We start from the raw sequence: 17441 nt of genomic DNA, 5'->3' as shown, positions 1-17441 counted from the left end.
AAATTTTATTTGAGAAATTATGACACATTGATGTAGATTAAACTAACCAAGAGTACATTAAATTAATCAACCTTAGAAATATACGCAACATACACAGGAATATTATTAATACAAAACCTAACTTATAATACTAAAACAAGAAACTTTACACAAAAATACACACAAGTCATACATTTTTAAATATTCAGCCATAATAATAATACTGAGAATTGATTCAAAAGTACTTGACAAATATGTAAACACCTGCTTTGTACTGCAGATGTTTGTTTTTTTGTTTAGAAAAGAGACGTCATTTTTATTTGCAGTGAAGTGGTCTGTAAGTGGAGTATTTGAGGTAAATATTTGTTCTTGCATGCCTAGAATACTCAAACTAAATAGCAGTAAGGACACTGAATGTTTCCTTCATGCATAGAATAAAATAAAGTATTTGGCTACGTATAAAAAACAAACACGGGTGTCTCTTGAACCATACGGATAAAGGCACTTCATGTATAATACTTCATAACTTCAACGTTTTGAAAGAAAGGAAATTGGAGCAGGAAGTGCGAGGTTCAATTTGAACTTATCATTCTCTACTAAAGAAATGTGCCGTTCTTTATTAGATTCTATGAAAATGGCTAGCTGAACTTAAAGTTGACTTTGTTTGGCATCAGGTTGACTTAGTTTTACTTTGTTCTTGCTGTGGTGTGATAGCTGTTGAACCCGAATGCACTTGGGGAGTGTTCTTGCACTGCTGTCATTTGTTGGACCTGTGCTTTTTCCGAAGGGAAGGAGGTTAAAACAAAACCTGGAAATGGGACACCTCAGCAGCTCTGAAGTGCACACATACACATGCACGCACACAAACAATACACAGGTATACACACTCTGCACTCTTCTCAGTCTTTGTTCTGTTTAAAATACTGCCGTCCAGGGTTTACTGTTATTTGACGCCACTTTTTTAATAGAACGTCATCTACTACAGTATTTTAAAATAGAAGACATGACTTCCATTACAGTTTAGTTTATGCGTAGCATCTATTTTTACTTACAACTGTCCATTTCATTTGTGTCATCATCATCACGTAAAAAATTTTCAGACATCCCACTTGGGATGTTTTATATTTAGATTTTTGGTAAATACACTAGTCAACGTTTGAGGTGGATCAAAAAAGTTAATCAAAGTTCTCCTAAGACAAGAACGGTTATGCGGCTTTCACATAGGATGCGGTGTGCGCTGCGCTCGCCGCTGGGTTCCGCGCAGCCAAGCGATTTGTGCTCTGGTGGCCAGACCAAAGTAGGCGGGGTTTTCAATAAATTACTACAGTGTTTATATTTGCGTTAAATATTCGATGAGGAATACAGAGACTGATGTTGCTCGTCTCCATTTCACGTAACTTTAAGCCTACCTACAACAATGCTGCTTGACTTAAAACACACCTGACATGCCAACTTGAATTGCTACGTGTTTCCATGACACAGCTTTTCTTCCGATGTGTCTGTAGGAGCATACACTTGTATTATAAAGCTCTGAGAATCCCGAGTGTAAGCTTTCGTCCATTTTGCTTGTTTGGATGCCCCGTTTCTATTGGCCGCGCGGGTAATCGTCACAGAGCGCAGCGCAAAAGTTAAACTATTTTAAACTTTGACCGCGGCGTGAGCCCTCGCACGGCGCAAGCCATTGAAATGAATGGGTTTCATAGCGCAGTGCAGCGCACACCGCATCCTATGTGAAAGACGCATTATTGTTCAAACTTTTAAGACTTTTATAACTTCAAAATTCTGAAAGGTTTTGATCCACCTCAAATGTTGAATAGTCTATATAATCTATATTGTGCTGTTAATAACTAAAAAAGATAGTGTATTGGTGCATGTAAATGAAGAAGATAATTCTATAATTGAGGTTCTGATTATCCTTAACTACAATTTATTATATTTTACATCTTTTATTGTACAAGTCCATTTTGCCTTTCCAGAGCAAATACATAAATGTCAGTAGTTTAATACTGTCAAAGACTGGAAATAGAGGTCTTCACAAGTCCATTTAGATCCAAAAATCCAAGGTCCGTCCCTTCACGTGTGCTTCGGACATGGGTCAGGTATAATATTAGCGGCCTCGGGTCATTTAAAATAATGTGTTTTTGCTGAACGGACCCGAGAAGACCCGAACTATCTCACATGTGAACATCGAGTTCTTTTCCAACCCCTCATCCGTTTGCCAAGAGCGCTTGCAACATGCACACAATTTTGTCAATCCGACTGAATTTAATCCGATCGAAGGTTATGACAATACTGTTTTCATGCACCTGAACATTGCAATCTGATTAAAATGTTTGTTTACATTTACATCGAACGTCTGCGCAAACCATAGACTGTAAAAAAGATGGACCACGCCTGTTCGCTCTTTTCCATTGGTGAAAAGTGAAGCCGCCAGTGTCCCGATATGGCGCTGACATCTTGGGTCTTGAGTCTGCGCAATAGCGATTTCGGGACCAGTCATGCGCAGTAGTGAGCAGGAAGGGAAGGCGCGAAGTCAAAACCTCGCTCTCGTAGAATGCGCATATCACACAATATCACAGCTGTCAATCATGACGTGACACCACCGTTTTTATATCATTAAATAACTAACTAAACACAAACCTATTTTAAAAACAAATATTTGAATTTACGTCAGTGTGATAAAAACTCCAGTAAATGACAGAAACCAGCTTCGGAAAAAAGATAATTGAAGTGTAATTAATTTTTTTAGTTGGTCTCAAGTCCCATTGAATAACATGGGGAGGCGGGCTTTATGACCTATACTGGGACCAGTCACTGGGGGGCGATCGAGACGTTTTGGCTTCACTTTTCAGGGCTTGTGCGGCACGCTTGGCGCAAACGCACAGACAAAGTTACCAGCTTCGTGTATCAAAACCATCTCAATGGACATTCAAAACGAGCCCAAAAGCATCCCAATGACTATTCACAGTCCAAATACCAAAAACTAATGAACGAAATCTCTGGATAAATGTACAAAGCTGAGTTGTAGAAAGTTGTTAAAAGTTTTTATTGCTTTATGTAGCCTAATGTTATAAAAGTACTACGGGTGTCACGATTCTCCAAATCCTTGACTCGATTACATTTTCGTTTCTAAGGTCTCGATTCGATTCTCTTTTTTTTTGAAAGAACAGGCTACTATACTATTTTTAGACTAGACTTTTATGAAATATAATGTCTGACCTTAAACGCGGAGATGCCCTGTCGTGTTAGTCGTGCTTGCCAGTAATAAAATATGGTACACGCAAATACCTGATAAAACTAAACTTCCTGTCAGATGAACATTCCTGTCAGTACTTTGCACCTTAAAAATGCGCTTTTATTACCGTCAGACGAGATTGTGAGACTATACTCCAATAAGTCACGTTTAAATGCTGTTTTCATAACTCTTAAGCATCTGAAATAAGTTGTTGTGAAACTTAAACAGATCTCAGTTCAGAAAAACGACGCCAAGACCGGTCTGATTGAGTTCAGCTGAAGGCGAGAGGTGCGTGCTGTTTTTTATTTCCCATGTAAAGAGCAGCTCTCGTGGTGTCTTCTGCATCTGCCATGCTATCTTTTAACTGGCTGTAGCTAGCTAGTTAGAGGATGTTGACTCGCAGCACTCAATATGTGTTTTTTTCTGCTTGGCAAGACGACCGGACGTGACATGGGGGCGTGGCAGCATCAACAATTTCATTTTTTAATTCAAAGTTCGAGGTTGTGACTTAATTTCGATCAATTTTGATTTAAAGTCGAAATCGTGACACCCTTAGAAAGTACACATGACCGCTGTAGAATGTACAGCACGTGATCCCATTACCTTAATAATGCGTGTTGCCATTGCTTTGCTATTGCATGTTTCTGTGACGAGAATTATGTCGAACGTAAATATGAGGTAAATATAAGACATGAACTTGATCATAAATGTTCTGAGCATGTGCACAATGTATTTTTGTATCCGATTGAGAAAATCCTACGATTTAAGCTTCTCTCTTTTCATACTTTTTATACTTCTGCTGATCGGATTGCAGATTGGAGTAGATCACCCCCCACAATACGATCCAAATTTGCATCCGACAACCTCAGTCGTATTGATTAATATGGAATGATATTCCAGACATTATTAAAAAGGAATTGCAAATGGTATTTGCAATTTCTTTTCCTACTTGTGGGTGTAAAAAATGTGACTTAATTCAAACGCAAATGCAAACTGTTTGCATTTCCGTTTACGCGAATGTACAATATATGCCAAATTTTAAATGTAAAATCAAAGTCCATTTGCAATTTAATTTCCTATGTCTTTCGAGTTATCACCCTGCCATATTTCAATCTCAATTGCAATTCATCATTTGCTATTTCACTTCCTCTAGCGTCGCGTACGGATCTTGCCAAAACTCAAATATAATCGCAATCCTCTTTGCATTTGCGTTTCCAATGCCTGTACTTAAACTTGTCAATCATAGTGTTGGGGGTGGGGTTATATTATAGGGCGTGTTTGTATTTGAAAGCCACGTCACTCACAGTCGACCACGCTTCACTTCGCTTAAACGGCCACAAGGGGGAGCACAAGAAAAGCTAAAATATAACGCAGCCATTACCTTGGTGTCATCGTCAGATAACAAATGAAAATTAAAACTGCAAGCAGTGATGGAAGGGCCCTCGCACACCTGACACCGCCACGCCGTGGCATGAGAAGAATTAAAGGGAACAGTAGTAAATAGGCATTTAAGCATGTAAACATAGGTGAACCATTTAAAAGTGTAGTATAATGTGCCACATTTCCTGTTGCTAATTACAAATGACAGCGAGGTAGCATCGTGTAAGATAGCATGAGAGAGAGAGAGTGAGTGAGCGAGTGTGTGTGTGTATGAGTGACTACATGTAAATATTGGCACGTAGATGTGTTCTGTCCAGGACTCTTATCAATCATGTGAAGTTTGGGACAAATCCGACATTGCATTATCATTGTAAACATGTTACTTCCTGTTACCAGCTGGTGGCGCTATGACCGTAACTGACTATTGGCATCATAAGTGACTATCAGTGATGGGAGTAACGCGTTACTGTAACTCCACTATTTTTTTAAATCAAGTAACGCAATTACAATTACTGAAATTTAAATGAGTTCGTTACGCGCGTTACTCTATTTTGTAAAAAATAGACAAGACATATCTGACGTCGCAGGACTGTAGTTGGCGGCGCAATGATTCATGACACTTCATCATAGCTGACAGTGCATATAGAATGAACATGAAAAATCTAAACGGAACAACATACCTTTGTTTAAAAATTGTGCGCAAGTCATAATCCATCCGGTCTCATGTTTGTAAATTATCTTCACCAAGCAATCGCAGTATGACATCAACTTGCATTTGTAGTCCACAAAGGTAATAAATCTAAGAAATGATCATATATTCTTAGATGTTTACATCGGCTTCATGGAAGAGAACGATCCGCGATTGTTGTTTCCACTAAAATATTCACACTGCGGTGTACACCCGTGTTAAAACTCCATAGTATGTGTGAGCTCGCTTTTAGTTTTAGTTTCAGTCTCTCCGTATCCGAACAAAAAATCCACTCGCTCTGTGTCCTCTGACAAAACAATCCACTCGCTCTGTGTCCGTCCGACAAAACAATCCACGTAGCCTACTCCGTTTTCTGAATAAATATCTTCCTTTAATCCTGTGTATCATTTAAATCCAACAAAAAACAAACAATATATGACCAAAGAGCGCAGTCCCTGTGGCAAGCTTCACAAGCTGTGTTCCAATTCAAGTGCTTCACCCTACTAAGCATGCAATAAAAGGTGAGCACTTGCCCATTCAAGGCGCTCAGAAGTTCGCGAAGAGAACTGAAATGAGACGGTCTAACCTTCGGAGGACCCATAATTTGCCTCATCTGCTGCACACGCATCGTGCCTGTCAGCAGGACACAGCGGAGACGTTTCTAACTTATTAAAATAAATATGAAATCAGAAAAATTATAATTTATTTTAGAAAATTTGACATGTTGACACAATTGTCTCCAAATTTTTAAAGAGACACTACACAATTTTAACACATTTTATATTTTTGTAAACATGCAGAATATTTGTCTAAATGGTCTAAATGATATACATAAATAAACTAAGTTTAAATATTAAGATAATTTCTAACAAAAATATTCAAAGGTTGAATCTAAAGCAAAATAGGCTCCTACAGTATGTGATATATTAGAGTCTTACGTGTAAAATAGCACATCCATATCATTTTACTGTTTGACTGTTCAGTACTGTTCATATTTACATTTAAAAAGCAGACATAAAAGTAACTTAAACGTTACTTTTCTAAGTAACTAATTACTTTTGATATACAGTAACCGGTAGAGTAATTCAGTTACTTTTAAAAGAAGTAATTAGTAACTGTAACTAATTACTAATTTTTTAGTAACTTGCCCAACACTGGTGACTATTGACATGTAGATGTGTTCAGTCCAGGACTCTTATTAATCATGTGAAGTTAGGGAAATATCGGACATTGCATAATCAGTGTAAACATGTCACTTCCTGTTGTCAGCTGGTGGCGCTATAACCATAAGTGACTATTGTCATGTAGATGTGTTCAGTCCAGGACTCTTATTAATCATGTGAAGTTTGGGACAGATCAGACATTGCATAATCAGTGTAAACATGTCACTTCCTGTTGTCAGCTGGTGGCGCTATAACCATAAGTGACTATTGACATGTAGATGTGTTCAGTCCAGGACTCTTATTAATCATGTGAAGTTAGGGAAAGATCGGACATTGCATAATCAGTGTAAACATGTCACTTCCTGTTGCCAGCTGGTGGTGCTATATCCATAAGTGACTATTGACATGTAGATGTGTTCACTCCAGGACTCTTATTAATCATGTGAAGTTTGGGACAGATCAGACATTGGATAATCATTGTAAACATGTCACTTCCTGTTGCCAGCTGGTGGCGCTATAACCATAAGTGACTAATGACATGTAGATGTGTTCACTCCAGGACTCTTATTAATCATGTGAAGTTTGGGACAGATCAGACATTGGATAATCATTGTAAACATGTCACTTCCTGTTGCCAGCTGGTGGCGCTATAACCATAAGTGACTATTGACATGTAGATGTGTTCAGTCCAGGACTCTTATTAATCATGTGAAGTTTGGGACAGATCAGACATTGGATAATCATTGTAAACATGTCACTTCCTGTTGCCAGCTGGTGGCGCTATAACCATAAGTGACTATTGACATGTAGATGTGTTCAGTCCAGGACTCTTATTAATCATGTGAAGTTTGGGACAGATCAGACATTGGATAATCATTGTAAACATGTCACTTCCTGTTGCCAGCTGGTGGCGCTATAACCATAAGTGACTATTGACATGTAGATGTGTTCAGGTCATGACTCTTAGCAATCGTGTGAAGAGTGGGACAGATAAGACACTGTATGCCTGAGTTCCAGCAACCTGTTTCATAGCAAAACATCAAACTTTGGCTGGCCGAAATAGACACAAATTTTAATATAGAATCAAATCCTTCGCAATTTAGCATCACAAAGGCCTTAAGATGACACTCGCCAAATATGATGATGATCCGACGAAAACTGTAGGAGGAGTTAGTTAAAGTATGACTGCTGGAAATGAGAAAAACTGAGCCAAAATCTGAGAAATAATTCAAAATAGCTGACTTCCTGTTTGGGTTAGGGTGTTGCTCCAAGAGACTTTTTTGTAGGGCTTGTAATAATACATGAGCATACCGAAATTTGTACATGTAAGTTAAACACAGTCCAAGGGCTGCTTCATTCAATATTTGAAAGTTGCGCTAAAACATGTTCCTTCAGGTTGCCAGCTGGTGGCGCTATGGCTATAAATGAAAATTGTTATGTAGATGTGTTCAGGTCAGGACTCTTAGCAATCATGTGAAATTTGGGACAGATCGGACATTGTATGCATGAGTTCCAGCAACTTCCTCTTTCATTGGAAAACATCAAAATTTGTCGGGCCAGAACCGACACAAATTTTTACGTAGAGTCAAATCCTTCGCAATTTAGCATCACAAAGGCCTTAAGATGACACTCACCAAATATGAAGATGATCCGACGAAAACTGTAGGAGGAGTTAGTTAAAATATGACGCCTGGAAATGACAAAAACTGCGCCCAAATCACAAAAATAACTCAGAATAGCTGACTTCCTGTTTGGTTTACGGCTTCGCTCCAAGAGACTTTTTTGTAGGTCTTGTCATGCTACAGACGCGTACCGAATTTCGTAATTGTACGTCAAACACAGTCCGAGGGCTGCTTCGTTGAAAATTTGTAGGTGGCGCTATAGAGCCATTTTCTCACGCCTAATTCTAAAGCATACACCACATGTAAATTTTCATCACTCTTGACATCTGTGCAAAATTGCATGAGTTTTCGAGTATGATTAGGCCCTCTAAAGTCCCGCTGAAGTCGGAGAAAAAGAAAAAAAATAATAATAATTAAAGCTGCAAGCAGCGATGGAAGGGCCCTCGCACGCATGTGCACCGCCACCCTATGGCCTTAGTAAAGCAGTGAACCAGGGGGTTTTAAATTTAAGTGGGTAAATATAGGTGGATATTCAAAGGACAAAAAATGTGCCACACCGCCTGTGTGCAGCAGGTGGCGCTATAACTGTACCTGATTATTGTTATATTGACGTGTTCAGGCCGGGACCCTTATCAAACGTGTGAAGTCTGGAGCAGATCGGATAATGTATGCCTGAATTACAATAGCTTCCTGTTTCATGTCAAAACATCACACTTTGCCAGGCCGCCACGGACACGCCCTTCAACGAAAAGTCAAGATCTTCGCAATTTATCACGGCAAAGGGCTTAACATCAGTCTGACCAAATATGATGATGATTTGATTAAATCTCTAAGAGCAGTAAATCACAGCGTAAAACATGGCATTTCCTGCTACCTCTAGGTGGCGCTATGACTGAAGCTGAATATTGGCATTAAAATGTGTTCAGGTCAAGACCCTTATCAAACATGTGAAGCGTGGGGCAGATTGGACATTGTATGCCTGAGTTATAACAACTTCCTGTTTCATCGCGAAAATGCAGAACTTTGTCAGGCCGCCACGGACACACCCTCCAACGAAAAGTCAAGATCTCCGCAATTTAGCATCGCAAAGGCCTTTAGATGAGATTGACCAAATATGATGATGATCGGATTAAATCTCTAGGAGGAGTTCGTTAAAGTACGACGCTTGGAAATGTAAAAAAATGACAGAGAAAATTCAAAATGGCTGACTTCCTGTGGGGTTTAGAGCTTAGTTCCAAGAGACTTTTTTGTAGGTCTTGGGGTGATAGATGATCCTACCAAAATTCGTATCTGTACGTTTTTCGTAGCGGGGGGGCTGTTCTCTTGAAATTTTGCAGGTGGCGCTATCGAGCCATTTCTACACGCCCACTTCTGACGCCTATACCACATGTAAATTTTCACCACTTCTGACGCGTGTGCAAAATTTCATGAGTTTTTGAGCATGTTTAGGCCTTCAAAAATGCGATTCATTTCGGAAAATAATAATAATAATAATAATAATAATAATAATAATAATAATAAACGAAGCAAAAACAATAGGGTCCTCACACTGGTGTGCTCGGGCCCTAATAACTCCTTGAAGAACAATAGGGTCCTCACACCCCGGTGTGCTCGGGCCCTAACAAATAGTGCAGTGGACTAAATTGGTTGTGAGGCCACTGGGTTTCTTTCTATCTGACTGTGTTTGGGCACAGGCGGGTTAAAAAAATGCCGGGTCGGGTTGGACTTGGGTCTAATTTTCTCAGGTTTTTCTCGGGTCAGGTCTTTCTTTGAAAAAAAGTATTAATGCACGTCGGATTCGGGTCACTTTGGGTCGGGTACATTTATTTGGATGCGAGGAGACCTCTAGCTGGAACGCTTTGAGTTTTTTCATGCAGTCCTACATGCGTCATTTACTTTTTGTTGGATAAGGTTGATCTCCCTTGTGATGACATGTTTGTATGACTAATCTTACTTCCTCTGTTTCTTTCTTTCTTTACTGACCATTGTTTTAAATATTAATTTTAGTGTCAGTAGGATTTAATGAGCCTCATTATGTACTAGATGAATTAATTCTGTTACTTCTCTGTGCTCAGCGTCTCTGTTCCCCATCGAGATCTCCGCTGTGAGGAGAGACCATGAGTTTCTGGATCATGATTCTCTCAAGGCATTATGCAGGTAAGAAACCGTTACGTATTTACTTCAATATAAATAGCCTTTAACATTTTCCACTTCAGCAGTCTCTTCCTGCGTGAGTTTATAAGATTCACTCACCTTGTTACTTTGTACCCACGGCATTCATCATTGGAAATACCAAGTGAAAAAAATCTGAATTACAGTATTCAGATCAGATGATGGTTATGTTTATTGACGTACATTAACCATTGTGAGTCATGTGTCATGGGATGGCATCTCATTTGTTACAGACTTTCAGTGTTCATCTCCTCAATCACCATGGAGACGGAATGGACCGTTGTGTCAGAAGGCCTTGCTGTGCTTTATTCTATAAATTTCCTTTTTTATTCTGAACTTTTCTTTTTTTTCTTTCATCTATCCATGTGGAATAAGTAATTAAGTGACCAGTCACACCTGCAGAAATTGTGGAGTGAATGGCCTTTTCTACAAGATAGTGAATAAACAGAAAGGAGGAAATTACATTTCCCAGGGTGCAACTGGTACCACTGATCCTTGAGAAATTGAGAAAATAAGCAATCTATCCAAAAGCAGCTAGTGACGCACAGTATAAAGAAAACAAATGGAGAAAACAAAACAGGACAGCTCCATTTAAGAAAAATAAACCACATTTACAAAGCTGAAACTAAAATACTGGAACTTGGCATCATATGCATGGAAGCCCATATTTGCCTACATTTAAAGTAACAAAACTTTAACTTAACTTAAAATAATAAAAATATCAGCTGTTATCATTTATAATTTCAATGACATCACAAGTTCTACTGATGTAAAGATAAGTTCGTAACCTGCAGTATTATGTTTCAAACAGAGATGGCGATAGAGAGGCACCTTACAAAGCTGGGTAGTGTGGGTGCTAGCTGTTGATAACAAATTTTGCTTCGGTATGATCCTAGGTCTAACAGTATAAAAAAAAACAAAAATCGCTGCAAAAGATGCTTTCCAACAGGTGTTTTAGCATTCGTTGTAAACTTGTGGAGCTATTTTTCCAAACGCTTCACACCCGTACATTCTTCCGTTGAGAGCTTGAATAATAAACACTCCAGCCCAGTTGGTGGCAATAATCCGCCTTTGTCAATTGCAAGAATACAAACAACGTTCCCGGCGCGGAGTAATACCGTACCTCACAGCACATCTAATACAAGTCAATGGAGTTGGCAAAAACTACGATTAAACCTGCTGGAATGCATCTTTTGCAGCGATTTTTGTGTGAGCATATCAGTGAACACCCCTGACCACTCGGTGAGTTTAACGTCTTTGTAAATGAAAGTTTAATGCATTTTAGGAAGGATTGTTCCAGTGCACCTATAAACCCATTATAGAGGTGGGAGGTGATACAAGAAACACCCGAAAATTCTCGGGCCAGCATCATATGTCCAAATTTCAGTCAAAACTGTTCTATTTCATCATAAACTATCTGAAAACAGATAGTTAAACAGCTTTAAGTGTTAAATACCGAACTTGTCCCTTAAAGGGACACTCCACTTTTTTTGAAAATAGGCTCATTTTCCAGCTCCCCTAGAGTTAAACATTTAATTTTTACAGTTTTGAATGAAAGTCAGTCATACTCAGAATGGCTGTAGATACTTTGGGCCCCAGTGTCCCTCTTGCGTTACTGAGCTGATGAGCTCATCTATTCATCTCTCTGCCTCAGCAGGTTACTATTGCTGTTAAAGATCCTTGACTGTCTCTCGGTGAAGTGGCCTCATGCAGTGCCTGTCTTGCCTCCTGAGCGGATATGTCATTCTGTGGCCGTGTTGCCAAATAGCTTTAGATGTAATGTACTACCAAGTTTACCTCAGCAAAAACGCTGAGATGAAATTTCATGCTGTCAGTCAGCTGTTTATTGGAATCTGGTATGAGTTTCTATCATCCTGTACTGCATATGTGTTTTCAAGGCTATTTGCTTTCAAATAATAACTAGATATCTATATTATTGTGGCTGTTTGCTGTATTGTAAGTAAATGTTTTGCATTCAGCTCCCTTTATACGAACTGTGACCTAGCATTTGCATATAGTTCAGCTCAATTAGCAGATAAAGGTTTGAATCCTGATCACAACTGTCATACTAAAGCCTTTCTGCATGATAATTGAGGGCCCTATTTTAACGATCTAAGCACATTGTCTAAAGTGCATGGTCTAAACGGGCGTGTCCGATGCCACTTTTGCTAATTTAACAACGGGGAAAATGGTTTGTGTGCCGAGCGCACGGTCTGAAAGGGTTGTTCTTATTTTCATAATGAGTAATGGATGTCAGCGCGTTGTGAATGTGTTAGCATTTAGCCTAGCCCCATTCATTCCTATGGTACAAAAAAAAGTTTTATTTTGTGGCACCATACTCACTGGTTTAACTCCTCATGTAACAGTCTTTAAATAGGGAAAACACGGAAGTGTTTGGTGGCTTCCCTGTTTGGTACCATGGGAATGAATGGGTCTGGGCTGGATGCTGACACATTCACGACGCGCTGTGCAGTGCACGCATTGAAAAAAGATAGATATGTATTAATCGGTCTAAGTTGAGGTAATAACATAGTTTAATATGGCAAAAGGGTAGACTATTCCTTTAAAAACGGTTCTCATCTCACCATATCCACAGGTACAAAGTCATCATATACAATAAAACTGTGGGATAGCATTTAAAAAAACATTTCAAAATAGATGCAATATTTGCATTTGTTTTAAGCAAAAAATATTTAATTACCAGGCTACAGGTGAAGCAGCTCTTTACGCCTTCTAATGTCCTCATTTATGTCCAAGACACTCAATAATAATCTTTTACATTTTAATCCTTTAAAGTTGCAGTGTGTAAATTTTAGCAGCATCTATTGGTGAGTTTGCGAATTGCAACCAACGACTCAATCCACTGCTCACCCCTCGCTTTTAAAACGGATAGAGATGCTACAGTAGCCGTAAAACACGTTAGAGACAACTTAGTGAAAGAAGTTTGTCCATTAAGGGCTTCTGTAAAAACATGGCGGCACAAAATGGCGACCTCCACGTAAGGGGACCCTCTGTGTATGTAGATAAAAACGTCTCATTCTAAGATAATAAAAGCATAACGGTTCATTATAAAAAGGTCTTTATACACCCCTGATAATATAGTTTTGTATATTATTTTGCATTTCTGTCAAGAGATCCTTCTAAAAATTACACACTGCACCTTTAATTTTTCATATTTAAAAGCTTTTTTGTGCTGCTGCGCATCCATGTGTGCGATAAGCAGACCCGCGTTGTCTTCCCGTTTATAGGCGCATATTACTAACGCACTCATTAAATAACAAAAACAATATTGCGCCATTGACTTTAGACTTTAGAGCAGGTTTTTGTTGGTCAATGGCGTAGTCTATTTTAGTTGCCTCAAAATAGCAACGCGCCAAGAATGCACCTTGTTTTCAGACCAGAAAGCCCATGGGCGCAAAATTGGACGCAAATGCATTTGCTATTTAAACAACGTGACGCTAAACGTGAGAATGCTAATTGCGTCGGGTTGAAACTAGCAAAAGACACTTGCGTCGCGCATTGCGCCGGGTGTATGATAAGGCCCATAGTGTTTCCTGTCTACTATGCAGGATTGTGCTCAGTAAGGGCTCAGTCACACCAAAACGTTTATGGCAGTTGCAGGCGCCTTTTTTGAATGATATTCTATGGGCAGGGCGCGTTTTTGAAGGAGCGCTGAGAGCGGAGAGGCGCCTGACGTCATTCGCGTCTTCCATTGTCCAATCGAATGAGGGGAGAGGCGGGCCTTACGTTGTGGTGTGGGAAGTTTACAGTTGCTTTGAAGAACCGGACTCCACTCGCTCACTCTCTCCTGCGTGTTTGTGCACCTCTCACCCTCAAACAAGGTCAGAGCAAGCGTCCTCTTTTTAAAGTTTCTGCTAATATGACAGTTAACAGCAAAAGAGCGCTCGCGCTTCAATATTTGATTGACAAGACAGCTGACTCGGTGGTTGCGTAGCAATATGAAAAGCCGCGCTGCACTGCTCTTTTTTAAAAAAGGCAGTGCGTCGCGCCTTGCGGTTGCAAGCGTGTCAAGCGCGTTTGGGGTGACTGCGCCCTAAGATGCCAACTGTTATTTTACAAAAGAAAAGCTGAAGGAGGCAACTTCAATAATTCTGTTAATTTTGTAATTTGCAGGTGTTGTCCGGTCACTTATTGGAATAATTCTCTCATTCTTGTATTAAAAAGCTATAATGGATGCTGGAAAAAGTCTGCTCAGGATAAACACTGTGTGGGTGTTTGTGTGCTTAAACTGTACTTGTTTGCGAGTGTCTTGCTAGCCTATTGTTTACGCCTTTTGTTCTTATTGTCCCCTACTAATTATTATTCACCAAGGTTAATTAGTATAATATATTCATATGCCAAAACTCACACGCACACACACACATTTTTTTATCAGTGTCCCACATACCATACCAAACACCTCTGCTACTGTGCTTTTTTAGTTTTCTAGGATTAGTTTTGGTCTGTCACGCATTATAAAATCCAAAAACCCTGCCAAACAATGTGTTTGCCTATATATGTGTTCAACAGCAATGCTATGCCCATTGGCGCGCAACTAATAAACACAGACTAATAGACTTGATCAAACAGAGTAGATAGATAGAGGGCGTGAATTTTGCATGTGTCCACTTATGTACAAGGATGTACAAATGGCAGGGGTTTGGAAACTTTCACAGAAAAAGAAATTGTACTTTTTGCATGTGTATGTGCCAAAAGTGAAATAATACATTTCTATCTCTCTTTCTCATTTTCTCTGTCTATCTTTCTCTCTCTCGGTCTTATGAGGCTACTCGCCTCAACCGTAAAAAGGCCCATAATCAAACAGTGACATGGTGATGAATGCTTTCCTACCTTTAACAAAAGTGCTGTCAAGTCAGAGCGGATAGGGCACAGATGGTAAGAGCGGTAGACTCAAAATTAAGCCAAACATGCTCTTGATAGATCCATCACTCTGTCTAGTTTGGCATTAATGCAATTCATTTGGGGGTGTCACCAGGACTCGATCAACATCACTTGTTGCACCTTTTTAACAAAACTCAAAAGGAGTGCTGCTTTTAGCTTTGACAACTGCTATTAACAATCACTATGCCCGTATTTGTATTGCATTTTTGCTGGCACTTTATAGTTTTTATCCTAATCACAAAAACAGAGTATATTTTCTTTAAACTCCTACAGCAGTGACACACAATGCAGTAATTACAGAGACCGTCTGCTTTGGAGTAACCTGGGGTTAAGTGTGTTGCTGATGGACACATTGGCCCCGGTAACACCAGGCATGAACATCTGCTTTGGGTGGTCCAGAATAGTTATCAAAGAGACATTTACATCATTTACACCAGGTATTAACATAGGTCTTTGGAGGCCACCTGCAAATGGGTTTCATCTAGAAAAGGGTCTCTGACAAAATCACAAAATGTCAGCATGCTGTTGCAAATGTACTTGAATTTTAATTTTAACTAAACTCTATGGGGCGGTTTCCCGTATAGGGATTAGACTAGTCGTAGACTTAACCACTTTTAAGAGCTCTCCAAACTGAAAACAACTTGCACTGACATATCTTAAAATACAACAGTGCCCTTTGTTTTACCGCAAAATGCACACAGGTAATGTTTTTAGTAAGGCATGTTTGTTAAAACTAGTTATAGTTCCTAATTAAACTAAGGCCTAGTCCTGGATTAAGCTAATCCTGGTCCGGGAAACCGCTCCTATGGGGCTTATTTTAGTCCCAGACTAAAATGCATATTTCAGCTGCCTTAATTTAAAAACACATGTACTGACATATCTTAACATATATCAGTGCCATTGTTTTGTATCAAGATGCACACCAGTATTGTTTTTTGTAAGGTTTGTTTGTAAAAACTACTCAAATGTCTCAATATAACTAGGGTCTAGTCCTTGTGTCACATGTACATGTATGCATTTTAACGTAAATGTTGATATTGTAGGGTTTTGCCCATGTAAGTGTTCCTGTAGCTTAAATTTTAGAGCATTGTGTTAGCAGGGCAAGAGTTTGTGAATTTGATCCTAGGGAACACATAATCACTGCAAAAAAACGACTTTCTTACTTCACTGCAAAAAATGATTTTCAAGAAAAATTTTTTTAGTATTTTTGTTTTGTTTTCAATAAAAATATTTTAAAAAATTAAATTAAGATTCTTTTTCTTGATGAGCAAAACGACCAAAGAAAGTAGTTTTTAGACCAAAATATCAAATTTAAGTGATTTTGTGAATAAAACAAGCAAATGGGGTAACCCAATGGGGTAAGCAAATTTTTCTTGAATTTAGTGTTTAAGAAAAATGTTCAAGATTTTTTTGCTTACCCCATTGACAGATTTTTTTTTTGCTTGTTTGATGCACAAAATCACATAAATTTTATATTTTTGGTCTAAAAACTAGACTTATTTTCTTGGGTCGTTTTGCTTATCAAGAAAAAGCATCTTAATTTAAGAATGTTTAGATATTTTTCCTGAAAACAAGACAAAAATACAAAGAATATATTTTTTTTTCCAGAAAATAATTTTTGCAGTGTTAGTATTATTGTATAAATATTCTTGTTTTCAGTAAAAAAAAAACTTAAATTCAGATGTATTTTCTTAATGAGCAAAATGAGCTAGGAAAATAAGTCTAGGTTTTGGACGAGAAATATAAAATTTAAGCAAATGTATTAAAAACGAGCAAAAGAGTCTGCCAATGGAACAAGAAACATTTTCTTGAATTAAGTGTTTATGAAAAAAATTAACTTGTATCAAGAAAATGTTTTAAAATGTCTTATTCCATTGGCAGATTTTTTTTTGCTTGTTTTAAGCACAACCTTTTTTCGCTTAAATTTTATATTTTTTGTCTAAAAACTAGACTTATTTTCCTAGGTCATTTTGCTCATCAAGAAAATACATCTTAATTTAAGAATTTTTAGATATTTTTACTGAAAACAACACAAAAATACTAAGGGGTTGTGCACATCAAAACTTTTAAACACGGCTGAAAACGCCTGGAGGACACCGATTGCCAGCTGTTTTTTTTAGCCGAGTGCTTTTTAGCTGTGATACTTGAGCTGTGAGCCGGTTGGTTGTTGTGATACTTGTCTCGCCCCCTCCACTGTGATTGGACAGGCATGTGAGAACTGACATTGACGAGCGGAGCTTTTCACCTAAAGTTGAATTTTTTTCAACTTTCAACGCTCAGCGCAGAGCGCGGAAAAAACG

At 38.6% G+C, this 17441-nt stretch overlaps 1 protein-coding gene across 3 annotated transcripts in view; it reads left to right on the top strand.

Moving 5' to 3' along the window:
* stard8 (StAR related lipid transfer domain containing 8) overlaps positions 1 to 17441 on the top strand; it is a 76319-nt gene that overhangs the window by 38298 nt on the left and 20580 nt on the right. For all 3 annotated transcript variants that reach the window (XM_055199674.2, XM_055199673.2, XM_055199675.2), the window contains one exon: positions 10143 to 10224. In XM_055199674.2, the coding sequence (XP_055055649.2) occupies positions 10143 to 10224 (82 nt within the window). The remainder of the gene's footprint in view (positions 1 to 10142; positions 10225 to 17441) is intronic.

Source organism: Misgurnus anguillicaudatus, chromosome 22, assembly GCF_027580225.2.
Source record: "Misgurnus anguillicaudatus chromosome 22, ASM2758022v2, whole genome shotgun sequence".
Taxonomy (NCBI): Eukaryota; Metazoa; Chordata; class Actinopteri; order Cypriniformes; family Cobitidae; genus Misgurnus; species Misgurnus anguillicaudatus.
This window is presented reverse-complemented; position numbering and strand designations above follow the sequence as displayed.